This window comes from Papio anubis, chromosome 2, assembly GCF_008728515.1.
Source record: "Papio anubis isolate 15944 chromosome 2, Panubis1.0, whole genome shotgun sequence".
Classification (NCBI taxonomy): domain Eukaryota; kingdom Metazoa; phylum Chordata; class Mammalia; order Primates; family Cercopithecidae; genus Papio; species Papio anubis.
This window is the reverse complement of record NC_044977.1, coordinates 140,468,086-140,492,492: the sequence shown is the minus strand read 5'-3', so window position 1 is coordinate 140,492,492 and position 24,407 is coordinate 140,468,086. Positions and strand designations below refer to the sequence as shown.

Sequence of the window (24,407 nt, the reverse complement as noted above, 5' to 3'; positions counted from 1 at the left end):
GGCAATACCCTCAGACACACCCAGGAACAATACTTTGCATCCTTCAATCTAATCAAGTTGACACTCAGTATTAACCATCACAAGCCCACCCCTTGTCATCTTGAGCCCATACACATCTCCTGAGATCAGACATAATCTTCAAATAAAGACAATAGTAAGGTCATAATTACAGCTAACATAATACAACTGTCCTTCGTACAACTGAAAACGCACTAATTCCCAACCCAAATACTATTATATAAAGTTAACAATACTTAAATGCTGATATGAAGTCAGTAAATCCTGTGTCACATGATAAAGGAAAAGGAAATAAAATTAAGATAGTACAAATGTACAGCTGCACAAACATGTTTTTAACAAAAGGAGGAAGTGCTCATGACAGTTACAGTCCTCTTTTCTGCCACTGGTCACGTGGTCATAGCCAGTATTGATGACTACCTTCTTCTACTACCCATTCTGTTTTCCCTTTGCCCTTCCCTTTGCACCTCAGCAGGTTGTTTTTTTTTTTTTTTCCTGGTTGAGTGACCCAAACTTTCATTCCTGAGGGGTCTGGATCATTTGTAGTCCTGTCTGGATTGAGCTGTTGTAGTTTCCCATTGATCTTAATCACAGAGCATGGTAACACTAAGAGACGCCCTTATGGATCTCCTATATTCCATGAATACTCTTTCTTACCTCCGTTGTGAAGTAGTAGACTGATTTCATCTTGATAGTCTAGGTCAGTCACCTCAGCCAACACTATAACTCCCTTCTTAGCCTGTTGGCTTAAAGGCAGGAGGAGCCCAAGGTGTCCAGGTGGCAATCTTAACTTCCAGTTTAATGGAATCATTGCATTCCTAGTGGCAGTGTTCCTCCCTCTGAAACTAAGACCTCTAGGCCAGCAGAACGTAATGTTGTGGGAACAGGAAGCAAAAATTTTGCTAGTGGATCACTAGGGGTGATGGTGAGTGGTGCCACTTCCACTTCCACCCCTTGATTCCTGGACTTGTGAATCCTGGCTATGGGAGAAACAGTACTATATATTGGATGCTGATTCCCAGCATACATGGCCTTCTGGAGAACTTTGCCCCAGCCCTGCAAAGTATTGTCACCTAGTTGGCATTGTAATTGTAACTTCAAAAGGCCATTCCATCATTCTATCAATCCAGCTGCTTCAGGATGATGGGGAACATGGTAAGACCAGTGAATTCCATGAGCGTGAGCCCACTGCTGCACTTCTTTAGCTATAAAGTCAATGCCTTAGTCAGAGGCAGTGCTGTGTGGAATACCATGATGGTGGATAAGGTGTTCTGTGAGTCCATGGATGGTAGTCTTGGCAGACGCGTTGCATTCAGGATAGGCAAACCCACATCCAGAGTAAGTGTCTTCCAGTGAGGACAAACCTCTGCCATTTCCATGATGGAAGAAGTCCAATATAATCAACCTGCCACCATGTAGCTGGCTGATCATCCTGAGGAATGGTGGCATATCGTGGGCTCAGTATTGGTCTCTGCTGTTGGCAAATTGGGCACTCAGTGGTGGCCGTAGCCAGGTCATCTTTTGTGAGTGGAAGTCCATGTTGCTGAGCCTGTGCATAACCTCCATCCCTGCCACCATGGCCACTTTGTTCATGGGCCCATTGGGGAATGACAGGGGTGGCTGGGGAAAGAGGCTGAGTGGTGTCCATAGGATGGGTCATCCTATCCACTTGATTATTAAAATCTTCCTCTGCTGAGGTCATCCATTGGTGAGCGCTCACGTGGGATACAAATATCTTAACAGTTTTCAACCACTCAGGTTCATCCACATACCTCTTCCCCAAATTTCTTTGTCACCAGTTTTCCAGTCATGCTTCTTCCTGTGCTTTGCTGTGTTTTTTTTATTTTGTTTTTTTTTGTTGTTGTTGTTTGTTTGTTTGTTTTGGAGACAGTGTTGCTCTCTCGCCCAGGCTGGAGTGCAGTGGCGCAATCTTGGCTCACTGCAACCTCCACTTCCTGGGTACCAGCAGTTCTTGTGCCTCAGCCTCCCAAGAAACTGAGATGACAGGCACTCACCATCATCACACTCGGCTAATTTTTGTATTTTTAGTAGAGATGGGGTTTCACTATGTTGGCCAGGCGTCTTGAACTCCTGACCTCAGGTGATCCACCTGCCTGGGCCTCCCAAAGTGCTGAGATTATAGGCGTGAGCCACCATGCCTGGCAAGAAAAATTTTATATTTCCTTTTATCTTTTGGTATTTTTCTTTTTCTTAATAGTTCCACTAAGATACATTATATGTATTATAAATATATTTATTTATATTTTATAAACATCTCCAGCAGATTCAGTTCTTGGTAGTAGCCAAAGCTATCTATTCTTTGTTTTTTTCTTTGTTAGAGAAGAGGGTGGTAAGGTAGCTGTTGAAGATAAGTGAACTCTTCCTGTTTTGGGGTTCTGATTCATGCTGTATCAAAGCAGAAGTGGTAATGGTAACACATTGCCACCCATCCCATGACTTGTCCTGCTGCTATCTGATGACATTCACAGTTGAATTCAATAAATGCTTTTTTCTTAGGGTAGTGCAGAAGTCATTGCAGTCATGGTATGTGTGGTAGAGACCAGCACCCTGCCAGATGTTATAGAGCATGCTGGTGAAACATCGCTTCCTGCCACTAGAGGACTTAGAATCATAGGAAGTGGCTCAATGGCAGCACTGCCTGTGGAAGGTGGTTTACAGTTGCTGAATTTTTGATAGAAGAGCTGAAAGCATTGTATTAGTTTGCTAGAACTCCCTAACAAAGTACACAAACTGGATGTCTTCAACAACAGAAATGTATTGTCTGTTTTGGAGACCAGAGGCCCAAGATCAAGGTGTCTGCAGAGTTGGTTTCCTCTGAGGACTGTGAGAGAGAATCTGTTCCATGCCTCTCCTCCAGCTTTTGGTGGCTTGCTGGGACTCTTTGGCATCGCTCAGCCCGTAGAAGCAGCACCCTGAGCTTTGCCTTCACCTTCACAGGCATTCTCACTGTGCATATACATGTCTACTTTTTATAAGGACACCAGTCCTTATAAATTTCCACTTTTTATAAGGACATCAGTCATATTGGTTTAGGTCCCATCCTAATTACCTAATTTCAGCTTGATTACCACTGTAAAGACCCTGTTTCTAAATAAGGTCACATTCCGAGGTACTGGGTGTTAGGACTCCAACATGTCTTTTTTAGGGAACATAATTCAACTGAAATAATACAAGGTCAGAAGGTGAGAGAAGTTTGGGAAACCTTGATGGAGGAGGCTGAATGTGGCAGATGTTGAAGGCAGTAGGATTTGATTCATTGCTCTTTTTTTTTTTTTTTTGAAACGAAAAGAAAATTGAATGTTAATTTTTTTTAGAGTTGGAATTCAAATTTTGTTTAGAATTAATGAAAATATATATTTTTTGTTCTTTTGTTGCTGTTGTAAGAGGAACAGAACTAGTTCTTTTTTTTTAGCTTTTGCACAAGTCCATTCTATTTTAATGCATTCTAGGAGATCATAAAATATATATATATATATTTTGAGACGGAGTCTTCCTCTGTCACCCAGGCTGGAGTGCAGTGGTGTGATCTCGGCTCACTGAAACCTCCGCCTCCCTGGTTGAAGCAATTCTTCTGCCTCAGCCTCCCGAGTAGCTGGGATTATAGGTGCCTACCACCATGCCCAGCTATTTTTTTTTTTATACTTTAAATTCTGGGGTACATGTGCAGAATGAATTCATTGCTTTTTGACTATTTTGTTCATCTCTTTGCTCATTGACGGCATCAGCTGGGATGTGTGGGACAATGATCATCCCTTGGTTTTGGCTGTAAAAAATCACTTTAAAAACTTAGTAAGAAGTTAACGACTTGTAAAAAGTGACTCAGGACAGAAATGAGTGCTTCTTTAAAACATGTCACCAGAAAACAGTTTTTCTGTGAAAAGAGCAAGAAGGACTAAGAAAAGCCTATGTTTACAAATTAAATCTGGCCTGGACTTAATATCAATGCCTGCGTTGTCATTTACTTACTTAAGTTGCTTATATTCTGTGAAGGAAAAACATCTGGAAATAAAGACATGGTGCCCTTGCTGGGAAAATATATTTGGCATGTCTGATTTTGGCCTCAATTATAGTTCTTGACTAGAAAAATATTTTTAATCCTTATGTGTTGTTATGATTAAATTAACTCTTAACTAAATATGTTGACAGACCATGATCTTTTCTTTAAAACTCCTTCTGGTGTTAAGAAAATAATGTCGACACCATCCTACTGCGTCATTTCCTTTCATCTTAAACTCGTGTTGTCTTAGTTTGGTGACTTAAAAAAATATGCTAACAGAAAGCTTTAAATAGTTGGCTTTTCACATCGCCCGATCCTTGGGTCCGTTTCATATTATATTGAATATTTGCCTTTTAAAAATATGCATAATGGTAGCAATCGTTACTTAATTATATTAAATTTTAGTCAGTAATCACTTGTGAAATTGTCCTTTACTCTTCCTCAAGAAATTCATTTGTTCCATTCAGAGAAGTTGAGATATTTTTTCAAACTGCCTCTGGAATTAGGAAGTAGCATGTACAGATAATATGATTCTCCTTTTGAAGTGGAAGAAATTAGGTCCAGAGAACATTGAGCAACGTTGCCTTCCTTTGCATGAATTTGGAATTTTTTTTTTCTTTTGGAAGGAAAAGAAGAAGTACCATTTATAGAAAGAGGTTGGGGAAGAAATATCAGGAGATTTCTGGTAACTGCATAGCCAATATATTTGATATAGTACTTTTTTCTTACTAAACTGTGTACAGATTTAAAAAGATGACTCTGCCGGACACGGTGGATCACGCCTGTAATCCCAGCACTTTGGGAGGCTGAGGCGGGCGGATCATGAGGTCAGGAGATAGAGACCATCCTGGCTAACACGGTGAAACTCCGTCTCTACTAAAAATACAAAAAATTAGCCGGGCGTGATGGTGGGCGCCTGTAGTCGCAGCTACTTGGGAGGCTGAGGCAGGAGAATGGCTTGAACCCGGGAGGCGGAGCTTGCAGTGAGCCGAGATCGTGCCACTGCACTGTAACCTGAACAACAGAGCAAAACTCTGCCTCAAAATAAAAAAAGATGACTCTATGCAAGTTACTAGTTACCTTGAAAGTAAACACACAACAAATTCTGAAACACATCAGCTACTAGCCCTGTCTGAGAGTGTAGACTGAGAGTGTGCTGCCCTGTGAGGGTGGAGATGTAGCTGAGTGCATGCACAAGTTTTTCCCAGGTGCTCGGTGGAGGCCCCTATACATTGTTGTTCCTCCGCTGCCGCTTGTACTGATGGACGACCATGCTTCATTCATCGGAGGAATCTGTGGACTCCGTCAGTTGGTAGTACAGTTTTGAAATAAATGTTGCCTTGCTGCTTTGTTCTTTTGCTAACAAATGGAGTGGTCACAACAAAATCCTCATAACTGTCATAAGGGAAGGGATATATTTTACTCAGTTTGGTGCCCTTGGAACCCAGAAGATTGCCTGAATTTTGATAAATATTTGTTGAATGACTCATTTGTTGGATGTCAAAGCAATGAAAAAAACCTTTGTTAAAATCACACATTATCCTTAAGAAAGGAAAAACACAATTCAGGAGGCAAGGTGTCCAGACCATCTGAGCATCAGCAGGTCCATCACTGCATCAGTCCTGTGGCTGATCTTGTCAGTATATGCTTCTGCTGGTGGGGCAAGCTCAAGTTTTAAGACAAAAAATATTTAAGTGATGTTTATTTAAATAGAAATTACTAATTAGCAGCACATTTTTACCTCTGCTGTGATTGAGCAGAAGAAGTAAATGTTATTGAATAAAAGTAAAAATACATCAAAAGACATTTTCAGAATTTTAATTTTAATTTATTTTAGAGACAGAGTCTCACTCTGTCAGCCAGGCTGGGGTGCAGTGGTGTGATCATGGCTCACTGCAGCCTCAAACTCTTAGGCTCAAGTGATCCTTCCACCTCAGCCTTCCAAGTACCTGGGAACTACAGTAAATACATTTTTGTTTTTGTTTTTTTTGTGTGTGTTTTTTTTTAATTCAGCAAACAATGGTATTTCCTGGAGAGTGGGTATGCCATGTTGATTAGTTACACCTGACGGTATTAAGCTGGCTATTTGGTCTTGTGGTTACAGCAGGAGCATGACATGGCTTCTGCCTCTGAGAAATAAAAATCCAGAATCCTAGAGAGAGAAGCAATTATCATGTTAAACCATATGTTTGCTAATAGAGGCATTTACACAGTACTAAGGGTACAAAAGCAGTGATTCACTCTTTAAATGCATGAGGGAATGGATGATAACTTCAGCTGATCTTTGAAGGATGAGTAGATCTATGGGAAGGGTAGAGTGGAACGAAGTGGGGAGGAAGTGTATTCCAGGAGAAGGGATGAACATCTGCAAAGGCACAGAGGGGAGAGATCATCTCCTGTATGGATATGGGCCAAAAGAATCTTTTCCACTTCATTTCTCACATTTGAACAGGGAATGCAAAACGTACATAGATTATGATTTGGGGGACCTCTAGTTACACCTCACTGAACCTATTTATTGACCTGTTTTGGTAAATTAAAAATTCAACTCCCACTGCAGTGATGATTCCAAAATCTCACCAAGCACATGAACCACCTGGGGGAGCCATTTTGAAATTCAGATTTCTAGCACATTAGCTACAGAAATTCTAATTTAAGAAGTTTAGAAAGGAGTCCCAGGAGGATAATCCTTTCAATTTCTGCCAGTGATTTTGTGCTTCCTCAGCCACATCCAGGGTTCAGTTCTTCACAGGAGGGGTACATTTTGAATTGAAATGCTCAGTGGTGAGGCTTCTGTAGGATGTTGGAGGCAGCCCTCGTCTCCTGGTGGCAGGTGCTCCAGAGCCCAGAGAAATTGCATCTGGGGCCGAGTGCCTGTGCATGTACAGGTGAAAGCAAGTTAAAATTCGTATTCAGAGGCCTTAAGAGGAAGCAGATGTGGTGAAACACTGTAAGACGATTGTAGACATAGACGATGTATTTCTGGTCAGTTTAAGGAAGTTGGTCAAATTTCTTGGCCTCAGAATCCCTTCATGTTCAAAAATTATTGCAGACCCAAAGAGCTTTTGTGTATCAATATTTACCATGTTAGAAATCAAAAATATTGTTAATACCAAATATTGTTATGTTTAGTACCTAAAGATAAACTCATGTTACTGAAAGTAGCATGCTTTTATGAAAAATAGGCATATGTTTCAAAATAAAGTTATTTGAGAATGACATGGTTTTACTTTTTTTTGAGACAGGGTCTTTCTTTGTTACCCAGGCTGGAATGCAGTGGTATAATCACGGCTCACTGCAGCCTTGACCTCCTGGGCTCAAGTGATCCTCCCACATCAGCCTCCCAAGTAGCTGGAACTACAGGCATGCACCACCATGCCTGGCTAATTTTCATAATTTTTTGTAGAGATGGTGATTTGCCATGTTGCCCAGGCTGGTCTCTAACTCCAAGGCTCAAGCTGTCTGCTCTCCTTGGCCTCTCAGAGTGCTGGGATTACAGGTGTGACTCACTGTGCTTGGCCTGTTTTACATTTTTGAAAATTTCTTCAATGTCTGGTTTAATAGAGAACATTTGATTTGTTGTAATAGCACATGTTATATAGGCTCTGGAAAGCTGTAATGTATGTGCATCAGAAAATAAGTGAAAAAAGCAGATAATGTCTTAGTATTATTTTGAAAATGGTTTTGAGCTTGCAGGTAACCTGATAGAGTCTTGGGGACCTCTCCCAGGAATCCCTGGATCACAATTTGAGGCCCTCTGACTATGTACTGCCTCTTAAGCCACCCTCAGACCACCTTGCACTCCCCAACACACACACGCACACACGTGTAGACATTACTGCCTAGGCTCTGCAAAATGTAGTATCTGAGGCAACCACATAGTGTTTTATTCTGTGAAATACTCTATTTGAAGTAGGCTTTAAATGAACATAAAGAAGGCAGCTATGTGTTTGTTGAAAGAATAAATGTTGAATGTTTATACACCATGTACCCCAATATGCTATTCAATCAGCTTAGACATCTTTATAGACAGCCTTTTAGAATCTGTAATTATTTCCAAATAAGTTAATATTTGGAAGTTGATATTTTCAATCATGGATAGCCTTGAGGGGAATGTTGTCCAAAGTTTCATTTAGACAGGAGGAATAAGTTTAGTTGATCTAATGCATAGCAAGGTAACTATAGTTAATAATATATACTCCAGAATTGCTAAAAGTAGATTTTAAATGTGTTTACCGCAGTGAAATAAGTCTTAACCAGTCAGAAGTGAACAGGAAAATTTGACATGAACTCATTGGTGGCAAAAGCTGACCTGAATAGACATGAGGCTCTTTTCATTTATCCTATCTGATATAATTATTCATGTGCTTGCTACAGAAATGTAATATGCTTGATTATGGAGTGCTGTCCTACATTTTGCCTGGTCTGCATATTAGGAATGTTTCTTAGTAAACTGCATATGTTCAGATTCCAAAGCACATATCTGTCTTAGGACTTTGGATAAGAGATTGAGGACAGTTACAGCTGAGTCAGCATTAAATATGCTAATAGACACATAGAATGTCTGGAATAGTACCTGATAGTACAATATAAGGTTTTGTTAAATAAATAAGGTAGTTTCCGCAAGTAAGCATAAAAACTACTGAATAGAAAAGAATACTTACTTTACTAACATTTCCATATAAATGAAAGATTTTTATTTTTTACTCTTGATTTGGGCAATGGAATAAAATGGCAAGCTCCTGCTTCTCTAATTTGTATTGGGGAAAATAGTAACATTGGTGGAGGAAATAGTTCATTAGTTTTGTGGATCTTTCTTGTTATTAGGAAAGTTGTGGGAATTGAAGGCTCTTAGAATTAGTCATTCCATCAGTTGCTACTGAGTACCTGCTGTGTGCCTGGCAGGGCTGGACACTACAGATACATCAGTAGATAGGCCAAGCCCTTGTCCTTCAGTCACTCACTGTCTGGTGGGAGAGAAACAGTTGAACCAGCTGTCATGCCAAATATTCAGTTTTAAAAGTATCAACTTGGTAATGCCCTCTAAATAGAGGATAAGATAGGATTGCCAGATAAAATACATGGCTCCCAGTTAAATTTGAGTTTCAAGTAAACAACGAATAACATGTCAGTGTATATCCCAAGTACTGCATGGAATATACTTACACCAAATGTAGTATTTATCATGTGCAATATTTGGGACATGCTTGGAACTAAAACGTTGTTTATTTGAAATTCACATTTAACTGGACATGCTGTATTTTTATTTGCTAAATCTGGCAACTGTACTTATAATCCTGGGCTATTCTTGGCAAGCTCTGAGGAGGAAATAGATGTTGTACTTCCGTTAGGTAACTGAGGAGTCTTTTTCAAAAGACGAATTACAAAGGTATGCAAAACCAGCCATGGGTGATGGCGCACTCACTGACTGCCCCTAATCCCAGTGGGACAAGAAGGGGAGAGAGGTGGGGAGGGTACCTGACCGGAGCTGCAACCTTCCTGGAGTGGGGCGCGTCCAGCCAGCAGAGATTCTCATGGAGGAAAATTGGCAAAAACAAAACTTCCCTCTGCTCCCTCCCAGCCTCACTGTGCTCCTGTGCTCCAGTCTCCTGGGAGCACCCCCTCCCCACCGAGAAGTCGGAGGGCAGAGGGGCCAGCCTTGTTGATGCTCTCCACACAGGCAGCCTGGTGAGCACACGGAGGGTGGGCACATGGGAAACAGCCAGCACAGTGCTGATGTATGTGCCTGTGTCAGAACGCCTCCTTTATGCCAGTGACAGACCAGGAAGAGAGAAGGGAAAGAAAGAAAAGGGAGAAAACGATAGTCTGAAATTTGAAGATTAAGATAAAAAGGTAAATTGGCACTACCAGTGATTCTAACCAAAAGTAATTTTGCTTCTAGTAGATGCTGATTTTTTTCCCCTTTGGAATAACCACAATTTCTTGCATGAACTTAGTGGATAGAATCAGGGCATGTGGCTGCCTATATTATGCCTCTAACCTGATTCTTGCTACAGAGCCTGTATTTGCATGGCCCTGGGAATTAGCACTTTCTTAAAGTTAGTGCCTCACTCATCCTGCCCAGGCCTTGGTTCTGAGGGTGGGATTAGCGAACCTTCATCCTCCATCACATGGGGAGGGTATAGTCCCAAATGAGCCCCAGTCCTAGGGCACCACTCTGCCTCACCAGATTCTTTTCTCCCATTCGTGCAAGGCACAGCCTGTAGTCCTTGAACAAATCTTCCAACCAGAGAGCTTTCATTTTGCCAATATTAATATCGTGATCCTCATGAGCTAGGTGGTAAAGGGTGAGATGACCAGGATCTTTGAACTGCTGAGCTACGTCTGTAGTGTGGAGTTCTTCATTGGGGCTCTTCAAATAAATGCCAACTAATAACCTGGAGTGTGGGTTCCTGAATAGATGGGGTACTTCTGATGCTCACCAGAGGTACAACAAGGTGTAGATGAAAATTAATCCACACACACTGGTCATGGCCCTTTTTTCGTGAAGTGTTGAGAAGTACCTTACAGACTGGCCCTACAAGTTAGTCTCTGTTCTTGTCTGTGATTGGCACCATGGAATGATTTCTGTCCTTTCTCCTGTCGCCATTACAGTTTCCCAGGCAAGGCTTGCAGCAGACCCAGCAGCAGCAGCAGACGGCCGCCTTGGTGCGGCAGCTCCAGAAGCAGCTTTCCAGTAAGTAGCCCTGTGTGTCATGGAACAGATGGCTCCTGGAAAATTAAAAATAAGCCAGCAAAACAAAGTGGCGGCTCTCCCAAGATGGTACCATCTTCCTCAGTACAGTGTTCATGGTATTTGGTTTAGCCCAAGGTATTTTCATTCTGTCTTGGTTTGGTTTTGGCTTGAATGCTTCCTTTCCTGGGAAAACCCCAATTTTTCTCAAATTCAGTGAAGATACTTTCTTTTTGCTTCCACCAGAACCTAGAAATGTTTCTTCTCATTGCGGAGACTCCTGTGGAATCAAAGGTGTCCTTTGTTTAAAGCTGGAGAGTTCAGGGAGCATCAGCTAATGCCCTTAATTATACAGATGAATAAAGTTAGCTGGTCTCCCAAAGAACTTCAGACACAGGGAGGCCAGCACTAAACTGTCAGACTGTGAATATTCTTACCACTGCACCCTCCTGCCCTTCTGATAGTGACTCCTCAGTCAAACCCTGTAACATCATAGACAGCATGGCGAGGCAGTGTTTTCTCCCTAGTAATCTTGCCTGTAGTGCTGGTGTGGTGTTTTTGTTTGTTTGTTTGTTTGTTTTTTAATATGCTGCCTTTCTAGAGAATATACCAATAGCCCATTTCATCATACCTCATCTCAGTGCCAGCAGTGTGCTCCCATGAATTGAATCACCCCTGTGCTGGTGTCATAGGACAGGAAATCCTTTTAGAAATGGGAGCAAGCTTCCTGTGATGCAAAGAATATTGGCCTGGAAGTCAGGAGACGTAAATTTTGATGCCAGCTTGGCCGCCATTATCTGGGTCACGTAGTTTTTCCATCCATGCAATGAGTGAGACTAGCAGTTTCCTCTTGGTCTTGGATTATGTGCTTGTGAGGTACCAGAGTGAAGAGCAGTTTGTGGTGAAGGCAGTGGTGCAGGTCTGGTAGCCTGCTGATACTGTAAGGAAACAGGTCATGTAATTACTGAGGGGCAGCTTGGTTTCTGACAGAGGGATGTCCCTTTTACACCTCAGTGTAAAAGGGGTGTAAAAGGGTATGCACTCTACCAGCGCATACCCAATATTTTTTTTCCTCTTTTTCTTTAAAAGGATTTTCCTCTTATGGTCTCATTTAATGTCAGTTAAATCAAGTACATCTTCATTTCCAGCTACTGTTTGCTGTTTAATAGATGTGGTTTATTAAAAGACATTTGTAATTAAAATCTCATTATGTTTCACTAATTCCAGAATCCTTATTCTTATAGAAAATATAATCTTAAGGCAGATTTTTTCTTCTAGTGTTTAGAAATAGGTACCTAGGATTTTTATAAAGTGGCACCTGTTTGGGGGAAGATATCTACTCTTACTTCCTGTCTACCAGAGCTCAGCTTTTTGTTAAAGCCATCATTTATGGAGTACTTTCTAGGACCCAGGCACTGGGACTTTCCATGTATTGATTTACTTTAACCCACCCTGTGAGATTACATATTATTACTGTCCCCACATTACAGATGAGGAAACAACTGAAGAACAGGGACATTGACTAATTTACCCAAGGTTTTTCAGCTAATAGAGCTGAGACTTGAACTCAGAAGCACTCCTTCCAGAGCCCACCTCTTAACCACGGTACATACTCGGCTGCCTGATAAGCAGTTACGCCAGACTTCATTGTTGAAGAGTGGTGACTAGGCTGAGCTGTTCATCACACAACTCCAGAGGGCTGCTTTGAGAGCGTGGCCCATGTGAATGGGGCCCCCATTGAATACTCCAGAGTTAAACAAGCAGTAGCTGTTTCTAAGCCTGTGTCATTTTTTGGTATCTACTGACCATTCCTTGTTTCTGTGTGCATATGCAGGCATACATGTCTACATGGGCACATGCTTGAGTCATCACACACGCACACTTTTGCACCTGCGTATACTCTTGCACAGTTCTGATGTACATATCTTATGGCCATTTGCAGAAAACTGCCCAGTTCCAATCTAATGTTCTCTTACCAATTACGTGTTAAAGCAGAATTGCTGACTTTCATAAGCATTTTGAGAACTTTCAATGTTTTATGAAACTTTTGCTGTACTCCTTTTGAAAGTTAATACCAAGTAGTTTAGTTCAGAGGGAGATACTTTGGATGGGCCAGTAAACTAAAACCTGTGGCATTGCATTGGCAAGTGTGGACTGTGAGCTAAAGTTGGCCTCTCTGCGGGGTGGTACTTGAATCCCACCACAAGGGTTTTTCAGGACAAGGATGGTACTCTCTGGCCACTCTGTTTCCCTGTACCTGCGGCTGGTACTGAGAGCAGTGACAAGAGGGTAGCAGCTATCTGGGCAATAGTTTTGTATCTAAGTTTGGTTGAATTTATTTTTCTCCTTAGGCAACCAGCCACAGCAAGGAGTGACTCCGTATGGGCATCCTTCACACTTCTGAATCTGCAAGAGGAGAAGACATGACGTTTTATGTTTGCACTGAAAAACAGAAAATCAAATTTAATGCATTAGTCATCTTAAAAATGTCCCTTTGTTTTATCATTTCTTTGACATTTTACTATATTGTATGCTACATCTCACACACATACACACAAAAAAAAGGTGTTTAAACAAAAATCCAAGGAGAAGTTGTGGTTTGATTTTGTTGAACTCACCTTTAAAGTAGGTTTACAAATGTGAATCATGCAGGCAGGCCTACTCCCGGAAGAGTGTGCTAGCAGACCTTTTGAAATTGGTGCTTTTTTTGAATCTCACATTTCTAGAAAGAATGGATTATGATGGACTTAAAGTATTTATGTATTTCATTCATTAATGATGAAGTGTTTTTTTTTGTTTTTTTTTGTTTGTTTGTTTTTTAATTTTATTTTCCAAACTCTGCTGGACCAAACTACTGATTTGAAAGGAATGTCAGATCTTGACAGAAACGTGACCCATTTATTCTGCATTCACCTGTGATGGTGAAATGGACATTTATTTGCATTGCTCTAATTTGAAATGTTTGTAATCTCATAAGCACTTTATAAACTTTGTTCTTATTTATGTAGGACTTTTCTTTGCTTTTGTTGTGGTCAAAAGGTGCTGAAACAGATTGTTGCTTAGTACTTAAACTTCTTAAACTGAGAACCTAAACCAAGGTTCCTGTGAGAGCCGCCCTAAGATGTGCGGAAACCTGTTAGAAGTAGCTGTACTCAAATTTGTTTTGAGGCAAGATCATTGACAAGAGTCATTGTGAAGGTACAACATGTACATCCTAAAGGCCTGAAAGAACTGCAGTGGAATCGTCCAACTATTTGTTGCCAGTTTTGGTTCTCCTGAACCTTATGCCACCTTAAGGGAAAAACCCTAGCAGCTGGCTTGAGATTCCAGTGCTCACACTTGACATGTTTCCAGAGAATCTGGCCCCAAAGTCCAGAAGGCTCTGGTTTTCATACAAGGTGTATTTGCTGTTTATTTTGTATGGTAAGTATTTGCTATTTTGAATTTAATTATTACTGTCAGTGTCAGTCTTGGTTGTGTATTGCATATACTGTATTTATAAATTGGTGCAAAAAGCACAAGTAAATTATACATCAAATTTATTATAAAGAAATAGCAACTATTTTAACTTTGTTCAAGTATGTGGTAATTTGCTCCTATTAGAGTAAAAAAGAAACCAGTAAATTATCAGTTTGTGTAACTTAAGAGTATTCCATATAATATTTTTTTAGATTTAGATGCATAAAATTTTGAATGTGAAAAATTGCAGGGCATTTTAAAACATATGTGGGGGATATTTTCCCATGTTCTCTGTTATTTCATTTTCTTTTGCCATATGATTTTACATATAATATAGTCAAGCATACTGTGAATAGACTTGTCTATAATGAGCAGACCATGTAAATCTACTTTTTTAAAATCTAGCTAGTACAACTTTAGTAGACATTTTCTTTTGCAAATAATTTATATCTTCCTAGGTGAGTTACTCATTGCAAAGTTTGACTCATGCAAATGACCTCAAATACATGTCAGCTTACTTTGCTGTGGCAACATCCATGTGAACTGCTTTGTACACTGTGAAAATATTTCACTCCAGCCTGCCCATTTTGTGTTTACTCTGGGCTGGAAAAGACTTTGCCAAAACATTAAAAACCATTCTTTTCACTAAATTAACAGTCTATCTGCTTTCAGAAGATGTATCTGTACACATTTTTGCTGGTTTTGTATATCAGATTTTTTCCTCTCAAGAATCATACTTAGATAAGCTTATGAAGTTGTTTTATTCAAAGTAATATATCTATATAATGACTGCATTGGCAAAACAACCGAAATGTAAATGTTGTGCCTAGTGAGTGAGTCATGTTCCATCTTTGTTATTTCTTTCCAAATTTCTTTGCCAGTTCAGTTTGAACCATATATTTTGTAGCTCAACATTGCAAACAACAGTAATACTGTTTTAAGAATGAGTGTTATAATTGCATAGCATTTGTATGCACTTTATACTTTGCAGAGGTGAGTTAAATTATTGATCGTTTTGCACATGAAGGCTGTGGGGCATATCTGTGTTCTTTTTTTTTTAGGTGAGAAAGTTAGTTATGCTAAGACTCTAATTCCAAGATTCTATGGAAAGTTGAGGAATGCTGTTTTACCCCTGCGCATTATAAAGAAAATAACTAGAATTACTTTAGTCTTCAGATTTTCTCCCTATTAATTCTGTATCTTGAGAGGTTTCTATTTTTTTTTTTTTTTTTTTCTTTTCTAGCAAATGCATTCTTTTGCATTAAGATGGTCACAAGGGAAAGCCCTGTGGCAGAGCCTGGTACCTTACCAGAGGAAATTACCTTAGAATAAGATGGAGACCCCAGCTCCCCTTAAAGGCAGACCTTGAAATCAAATAGAGTCAGCTGTACCTATCACAATTCGTGGATATAAGAAGCCCATAGACTCTCTTGTTTACACTGTAGGCTTTTTCCTAATAGGGTTGCATTTGTCATTGCATTTACCCTTCTTGGCCTGGAAGTAGAGGGAGATCAATTACAAAGAGTGTCTTTGACCACTTCCAGCCACAGGGTGCTAACATCAGACATAAGTTGCAAGCAGGTCACGTTTTAGGCTAGATGGGGCTAGCTGAAAGTCAGTGTGATGAAAACCCAAGGGCGCTATCCCACATGTCTCAAATGATTGGCAGGGGCTAACATATTAGTAATTCTCGGTTTTGTGCACTGAGATAACTAAGACCTATGGCATTTTTTTCCCATTTATAAAGCTCCTATAATTCCTAATAGGTGAATGTTTGAATATATGCTGGAGAAATTACACTGGAAAACCCCAGCCCTAGATTTAGGTAAGATCAATCATATAATATTCCCCAAATTAATTCAGGTTGAATTAAGCATGTAATATAAATTCAGTGAATTACAAAAAGCAACATTTTGTGTAGGATTGATCAGATTTTAAATACAGTGAAACTTCATTATATATAACAGATCTAGACCCTCCCAAGCATTTTCCCATCCCATAAAGAATTATTAATTAAATGAAATGCTTATAGAGCAATGATTCCTCCTCAGAAAAATTTCCCTATAAACAGCTCCAAACCAGGGGTGCCTGAGCTAGATTTTAAAGTTATAAAGAAGTTTCATTGTATTTTTAAAACCTTTTTAATGGGCGTATTTGGACAAAAGTAATCAACCCCCTTTTCACATTTTATGATGTGCAGTTATTACATTGCTTTTTACATGTGGAAAAGTGAGCCTGCATTTATTTTTAAATGCAGTTATTAAAACATTTTTGTATTCCCCATCAATGAAAATTTTCAGTGTGAACAAATGGTGAATCATAATCAAGACAGTTCAGTGCTTATTTTCTGTAGGTTTTAGCAAAAAAATTTATAAACCACAAAATATTTATACATCAGGATGGTAAATTTACATAAAGAAGATTGCAGATTTAATATTTTCCATTGTCTCTGTTCTGAGTGCCATGCTTGTAACATTGATAGGAAGTGGACACTAGGCAACTGGTATTAAAAGTTCATTTTTTTACTGAAAAATTCAGGTACATTAGCCATTTGTTATTTTATAGTGGACCGTTTTAATGTTTATTGTTATTTGTTGGCAAAATAAAAGTGCCTTAAGTTAAAAGTTTGTTTTGAGATCCATTAAATAAATCAGTATCATCAGTTCATAATGCATTTATTTACAAGTCCTTTTATTTTGCATGTTCATTGTAAATTTAATACTGTAAATGTATTCCAATTCATTTACATGCCTATGGCTGCCTTTGATTAAACTTCTTCCAAAAAACAAATTCTGCCCACATGTTTATTTCATGTCAGATTACTTGGATATACGTTGCTGCATAATCACTACCAAGTGGATTCTTTGCTGTGCATTTGTATATCCCAGAATCAGAGGTTTGGGGATTCTGAATGACTAGGGTACCGTGTAAGTGAAGCTGCTCGCTTCCACGTGTCCTCTCTTTACTTGCTGTTGAGAGAAGGGAGTGGTCAGGCATCTCCCACGTGATTTCTGGCTTGGGAACTCCCAGGGCCACACAGTGGAGCTGAAAGGCTGCCCCTGTCCTGGTGACAATACTTCTGGGTGGACGGTTTGTAATTCGGGGAGGGTAGGCTACAATCATTACTGGAACAGTAATCAGTGTATGACCAACACTATTTTGAGCCTTACAGATATAGTTGCCTCTGTCATAAGCTGTTGCTTCTTTGATGACTAATGTGCCATTGTCATGCAATATGTATTTCCCATTAATTTGAGGCCTGTCTACTACATAACCACTTGGCATAGTCCATTTGATATTTGGCTTAGGGATTCCATCAGACACACAATGCAGTGATAGAGACTCTCCACTGATGCCTTTTACTGTCCCTGGTGCATATGTAAGAATAACTGGCTTCTGGCCAATTTCTAATAGGACTAATTTCTCAATATAGCCAACTTTATTCCTAGCTGCACAGCGATATTTTCCTGCATCCTCCCGAGTTGTTTTATAAATGATGAAAGAACCATTGCTTGCTATCAGATACTGATAGCTTTGTGGTCCATTGGAAAATCGTGTGCCATTTGGTAAAATCCAGATTATTTCAGGTGGTGGGTTACCATCAACAGAGCAATTCAATGCTGTGGACTTTCCCAGTTGGGCAACTATTTTTTCATTAAATGGATTTCTGAATGTCGGTCTTCTCAGCATTTCCAGTACTTCTAACTGTACCACCAACACGCTCTCTCCACCTTCATTTCGGGCCACACAGATAAAATCGGCTGAATCTGAAAGCCTCACATTCCTAATTTCCAAGGTTCCATTTTTATGGACTGTGATTCTGCTTCCATAGTATGGGGCTGTGAGGAAAATACTGTCTGGCATGATCCACATGACTTCAGGAGATGGTGTCCCTTCAGCTCTGCAGTCAAAGTGTTTTTTGGAATGTCTCACGGCTGTGGCTTTAATAACAGTTCTGTTTGTATACAGTCCATTGATTAATGGAGGTTTAGAGACAACATCCAGTTTGTACATTTTGGTGTCATCCCCACTGGGATTTCGGGCTACACATACGTACTCTCCAGAATCGAGCAGTTTCACTTTGTTGATGGTCAAAGACCCATTGACATGAAATGTGTACCTATCAATGGAGAAGGAAATCATGTCGTTGGAAGGCAGCAACCAAAATATTTTTGGTTTGGGATCGCCAATGACCTCACAGTCAAGGACAGCTGTGTCTCCAGCTTTGATTCTCTTGTTGGTTTTGTTACCCTGCCTTATCCGGGGAGCAGCCGTTATAACTGTTAAGTGGACCTTCATTTCATCCTTCCCTAGGGTGTTCTGGGCATAGCAAGTATAATCTCCTTCCTCTGCTACCCCAACTTTGTTGAAGTATAAAGTTCCATTGTTGAAAAGGGTATATCTCCTGGTCCTGTGGCCACTGTCATCGGCTTGCATTGCATTGTTGATCATGGTTCCATCGGGCAAACTCCAAGATATCTCTGGCATCGGGGAGCCGGAAGCTTTGCAATCTACTTGGAAATCTTTCCCATGGAGCACTTGCTTTCTAAAATACTGCTTGTGGTCAATTTTGGCAGGTTTCAGTCTTAGGCTGACATGCATCAGTATCAGATCATCCCCCATTTTGTTTCTTGCCACGCACAAGTAGACACCACTGTCTTTTTCTGTTACTGATCCAATAAACAGGGATCCATTTGGGTAGACGAGGATCCGGCTGCCCATTCTAAGGAGAAAAGAGAGTCATTTGAGTGTACAGCTGTTAGCAATGAGGGAAACTGTTTTACTCAGAATTGTCTCCCTCTGCCCCAGCTTTATTGAAGCATGACCAATGAAAATTGCGTATCTTTGAAGTGTAGAACATGATATTTTATATATATATGTGTGTGTATATATATATACACACACACATACACATTGTGAAATGACCACGATTAACTAGCATATCCATCACCTCATAGTTACCTGTTTTTGTGTAATTAGCTTTAAATTGTTGCAATAAAAATTAGAATTACTACCAGTTTATTGTCTTCTAAGTCATTTGCTGAAAGATGAAATTATCTAATTGGACAGGTATAGTTTAGTGCAAATAAGTAGTATTTCTCAGATGGAATTCAAATGAATCTCTGTTACACAGTAATTTTTTTAAAAAAATCTTAATGATGAGGGACGTGCTAGAAATATGGGATTTCTAGACACCATGACTTCCTTGACCATTTCACATATCAAGTAAACTAATTGGATCCACAAACATAGTCATTTTATAATGTATATATAGGTAAGGAAAAAGCAAACTCAGTTCCTCAGAAAAGATGGCAGATGATACTTTCTAAAAAGTTATTAGTAACAAAACAATTATTGAATAATTTGGTTAGAAAATATATTCTACTTTGGCTGGGCACAGTGACTCTTGCCTGTAATCCCAGCACTTTGGGAGGCCAATGTGGGCAGATTACTTGAGGGCAGGAGTTTGAGACTAGCCTGGCTAACATGGCGAAACCCCATCACTGTTAAAAATACAAAAAATTAGCTGATCATGATGGTACATGCCTGTGATCCTAGCTACTCGGGAGGCTGAGGCATGAGAATCGCTTTCTAGTCTGGGTGACAAAAATGAAACTGTTTTAGAAAAAAAAAATAAATTTTACTTTGTTATAAAGAGAATACCAACGCAGGGTTCCTTAGAAGGTTGTTCCAGCATCTGCCCTCTATGGGCAGCTGTAGAGTGACTGGTTTTTGCACTAGGTTGAGCTGTGTGGAATATCATTCTTCAGGTGTACAGTGGCGGCACAGCCTACCATTACCAAATTTAACCACCAGGTGGCAGATCTTTCCTAGTAAAACTAAATCTAGTTTTTCAGAAAGATCAATGGAGACTGAATTGGTGCTAAAAGTGCTATCAGGGATACCTATAGGAGAAAATGTCTTTCTTATTTTTGGGCAACATGGGCTAAGCAGGTAGATAAAACTGGAGAGAAAAGTAAAAACTGTTTTCATAGCGTAAGTGCTAACCAAGTCAAACAGTCTCAAGTCAATTTTCTCTCTCTCATTTTCTATTTACCTATTTATATTTTTTGAGACGGGGTCTCACTCTGGAGCCCCAGGCTAGAGTGCAGTGGTGAGATCATGGCTCACTGCAGCCTCGACCTCCCAGGTTCAAGCAATCCACCAACCTCAACCTCTGAGTAGCTGGGATTACAGACACATCTCACTATGCCCTCCTAATTTTTTTATTTTTTGTAGAGACAGAGTCTCACTGTGCTGCCAAAGCAGGTCTCCAACTTTTGGGTTCAAGTGATCCTCCCGCCTTGGTCTCCCAAAGTGCTGGAATGACAGGTGTGAACCACCACGCCCAGCCGTCGTCATTGTTATTCTCCAGCAAAGGTAAGTATGGGAAGTATTATAGTAAAATTTTAGAAAAAGTGTTTTGTTTTTTTTTTCCAAGTATGGAAGGAACTTCTCTGGCATATAAACCAAGGTAAAATCAACACGAATACACTTAAGAGGAAGGGAAACTGCCAGGTGCTTTGCACTGGTGGTTTAATCTTGAAGTAATTCCCTCACTATACAGCTGAAAAATCGGTATTTAGAGAGATTTAGTAATTTGCCTTAGGTCACAGGGCTGGTTCTCAAACCTTGTGCTTTCCACCATGCTATACTGGCATTCTTTCTTAATGCTTTCTAAAAGTATTGGTTCTTAAACTTGGCTCAACATTAAAATCACTTGTGAAGTTTAAAATAATACTGATGTCTGGGTCTAACCTCCAGAATTTGACTTATTATGTGTGGAGCATGGCTTAGGCATCAGGATTCTTAAAATTTTCCAGATTAAAGGTTTCCATGTGCAGCAAAGAACCACTGTTCTAACTTGGTTCTCAATGAAGATCCCTCATCAGCTTTACATGAGTCCAAGTTTAAGATGTTAAGTTTAAGATGTTAACAAGTTAAGGCCAAGTTTAAGCTTTACATGAGGCTTTACATCATAATTACATGAGGCCAAGTTTAAGATGCATATTTCCTGGCTTTGGTTTCCTGAAATTCTGCTTCAATAGGTCTCACCAGGGATACAGAAACCCACTCTTTAACAAACTTCCCGGCCAACTTATAAACAATTAAGTTTGAAAACAAGCGTCAAATTTTAGCAACAAAATCACCTGGAGGGCTTTTAAGAACAGATTGCTTATTAAAACAAAATCCGAGCTCCTGATTCAACAAATTCCCAGACAATGCTAATCCTGCTAGTAGGGAGTCTTCTCTTGGAGAAACACTGGCTTAGAGTGATATCCCCTGCACCCAAGATCTAATGCAACTGAAGACTGTGACATAGAAGAGACAGAACTATTGATGCTTCTTTTTATAAGCTCGTATTTTTGAGAGGGAGAATTTACTTCTGAAAATAGAAGATTTTTCAGAGTAAAAGACAGAATTCTTAATAAAGATTAATGCAGAGGCTTCTTCAGCCTCTCCAAAGCACAAAACTCACATTTCATAACTCAGCATTTAAAAATTATAAATCTAAAAAATTTCAATTTAGGTGATTTTTGACGACATTTGAAAAACTTGAAAGTTAACATTTACTTTTGAACTAAAGCTCACAGGTTATATTTATTAGCTGTATTCAGTATCAACTCATGTCATTAGAAAAAAATCTTCAACTCCTAAGCATGAGTACAAATTCACATTTACTATGTATAATTTTTCTTGCATGGATGTTTTCTATTAATGAATAAACAGATGTATAAGATGGAAATTCTCATCATTTTTTTGTCATGTAATGGAAAAACCATTGTATAAAGTCATGCCAATTGCAAAAAAAAAAAAGAAACCTCATAAGCTATAATTATTGATTTTTGAAGATAGAATTTAATTTACATAGAAAGCCAGCTATAAAATGAATATTGAGGCTGGGCATGGTGGCTCATGCCTATAATCCCAGCACTGTGGGAGGCTGAGACGGGCAGATCATGAGGTCAGGAGATCAAGACCATCCTGGCTAACATGGTGAAACTCCATCTCTACTAAAATACAAAAAATTAGCCAGGTGTGGTGGCGGGTGCCTATAGTCCCAGCTACACAGGAGGCTGAGACAGGAGAATGGCGTGAACCTGGCAGGTGGAACTTACAGTGAGCAGAGATAATGCCATTGCACTTCAGCCTGGGCGACAGTGCAAGACTCCATCTCAAAAAACAAACAAACAAAAAAGAATATTCATATGCTTATAACAGACCAGAGAAAGTGTGTATTTGTATATATGTGTCTCATCACATCAAAGTGTGGGGGCCTGAATACATTTCACTTAGTAGAGGTCTTAATATTGTGACTTTCACAAAGTGCTTTGTAATTTTAGGAAAGAAAAAATTAAGTACTGATTATAATGAAGTTTAAAATGTCGAATAGGGGACTCTGACGAGTAAAATAATAGAGTATCTCTCTCCAGAATCTCGACTGCATCACAAAAATCCCCTTCTCTGTTTCGTATATAGAGAGAGTATGACTATATTTATACAATTACTTTTTTTTTTTTTTTTTTTTTTGAGACAGAGTCTCACCCTGGTGCCCAGGCTGGAGTGCAGTGTGCAATCTCGGTTCACTGTAACCTCCACCTCCCAGGTTCAAGCAATTCTCCCACTTCAACCTCCCAAGCAGCTGGGATTACAGGCACCTGCTGCCATGCCCAGCTAATTTTTTTTTTTTTTTTTTGTACTTTTAGTAGAGATAGGGTTTCACCATGTTGGCCAAGCTGGTCCTGAACTCCTGATGTCAGGTGATCCACCTGTCTCAGCCTCCCAAAGTGCTAGGATTACAGGCATGAGCCACCATCCCTGGCCTACAGTTACTATTTTAAAACTGTACCTAGTATGGAGATAAATGAGATTTTTTATTCTGCCTAAAATATAAAAACCCCAAGAAGTTGACGCTTTGAGTAAGCATGTGAAAAGAATGGTTTTCATATTCAAATAATCTCAAAAGATTAGGTTTTTTCGAGAGTTTCCTTTATGTCCAAAGTCTATGTGCACTCTGAAACTGCTGCTAGCCTCACTGTCACTTTTTCCATTTCAGAAGCTGTACAGCTAAATAGATAAAGCAGATAATTCCAACCCAAAGGTATAGACTTACCTATGCTGCTGGTCGACCACAGCCTTGGATGGTAACCTCCACATTATTTGGGGTTTGGGCTCCCCAGTAGCTGAGCAGTTCAGTAGTAATTTGTCCCCAAAATTCACTTCAGTCCTTTTCTGAGATGCAACTTCTATCCTGGGGCTGGTCACTTGCTCTTCCATTGTAAGCATTACTACTCTTCGCTCCGAACCAGTGGTACTGGTAGCAATGCATTCATAAGTGCCCCTGTCTGAGGAGGCTAGGTTTCTTATATACAAAGTCCCATTTGAAAATAAGAACAACTTGGAACTGGTAAACTGTAATGGTTTAACTTCAGTGCCATCAGAGAGGACCCAGTAAATGCTGGGCTGAGGAGTTCCTTTTGCAGTACAAGGCAGTTTTAAACTTTCACCCCAAGTGCCTACAATGACTTGCCTCTTTTGCTCTAGGATAACAGGTGGTGCTGCAATGACTTGTATTTTAACCAGCAGTGAATCCTGGCCAGCTGGGTTGCTGGCCACACATTTGTAAAAGCCACGGTCATAAATACTGAGGTTGTGGATAACCAGTGTTCCATCAACTGTCACCACGGCCTGTCTACTTCCCTGGGATGATTCTGAGACCACTGTTTGGTTTGCAAGAATCCAGGTAACTGTAGGGTTTGGCCTACCTTCTGCTCTGCACTTCAGTTCCACAGTGCTTCCAGAATGAACTGTGATCTCTTTGGTACGTCTCTCCAGGATCCTGGGAGGATAGGAAACCACAGACAAGGTGACACGTAGGTGGTCTGTGCCAAACAGATTGGATGCAGAACACAAGTACTGTCCACGGTCCTGAATTTCCACCCTCTGGATGGACAGGGTACCATTGGGGAGAACCTCCACCCTGCTATTCTGTTTCCTCTTAGATAAATCAAGTCCTGAGAAGAAAAAAGAAAATTATTGCTATAGGTCATCAAAGTTTAGATAGAAAACATAAAGCTATATTTTTGGGGGCTACTAAGAATACATTTAAATTAAAATGAAAGCCCAGCCCTGTGGCTCACTTGTATAATCCCAACACTTTGGGAGGCTGAGGTGGGAGGATCATTTGAGCCCAGGAGGTCAAGACTAGCCCTGGAA

At 39.9% G+C, this 24,407-nt stretch overlaps 2 protein-coding genes across 10 annotated transcripts in view; one reads left to right on the top strand and one right to left on the bottom strand.

Annotated features, from left to right (window-relative positions):
- The window catches only part of MED12L (mediator complex subunit 12L), a 341,626-nt gene extending 324,647 nt beyond the window's left edge, over positions 1-16,979 (top strand). For all 6 annotated transcript variants that reach the window (XM_021934743.2, XM_021934738.2, XM_021934742.2 and 3 more), the window contains 2 exons: positions 10,652-10,733; positions 13,082-16,979. In XM_021934743.2, coding sequence (XP_021790435.2) covers positions 10,652-10,733; positions 13,082-13,134 — 135 coding nt within the window. In that variant the 3' untranslated portion in view covers positions 13,135-16,979. The remainder of the gene's footprint in view (positions 1-10,651; positions 10,734-13,081) is intronic.
- Positions 16,849-24,407, bottom strand: part of IGSF10 (immunoglobulin superfamily member 10) — a 24,433-nt gene continuing 16,874 nt past the window's right edge. For 3 of the 4 annotated variants that reach the window (XM_003894943.5, XM_009201507.4, XM_017955777.3), the window contains 2 exons: positions 23,305-24,205; positions 16,849-18,912 (listed from right to left, as the gene is read on the bottom strand). In XM_003894943.5, coding sequence (XP_003894992.1) covers positions 17,004-18,912; positions 23,305-24,205 — 2,810 coding nt within the window. In that variant the 3' untranslated portion in view covers positions 16,849-17,003. Of the gene's footprint in view, positions 18,913-23,304; positions 24,206-24,407 lie in introns of those variants that run through there. The other variant, XM_009201508.4, reaches the window with a different exon arrangement.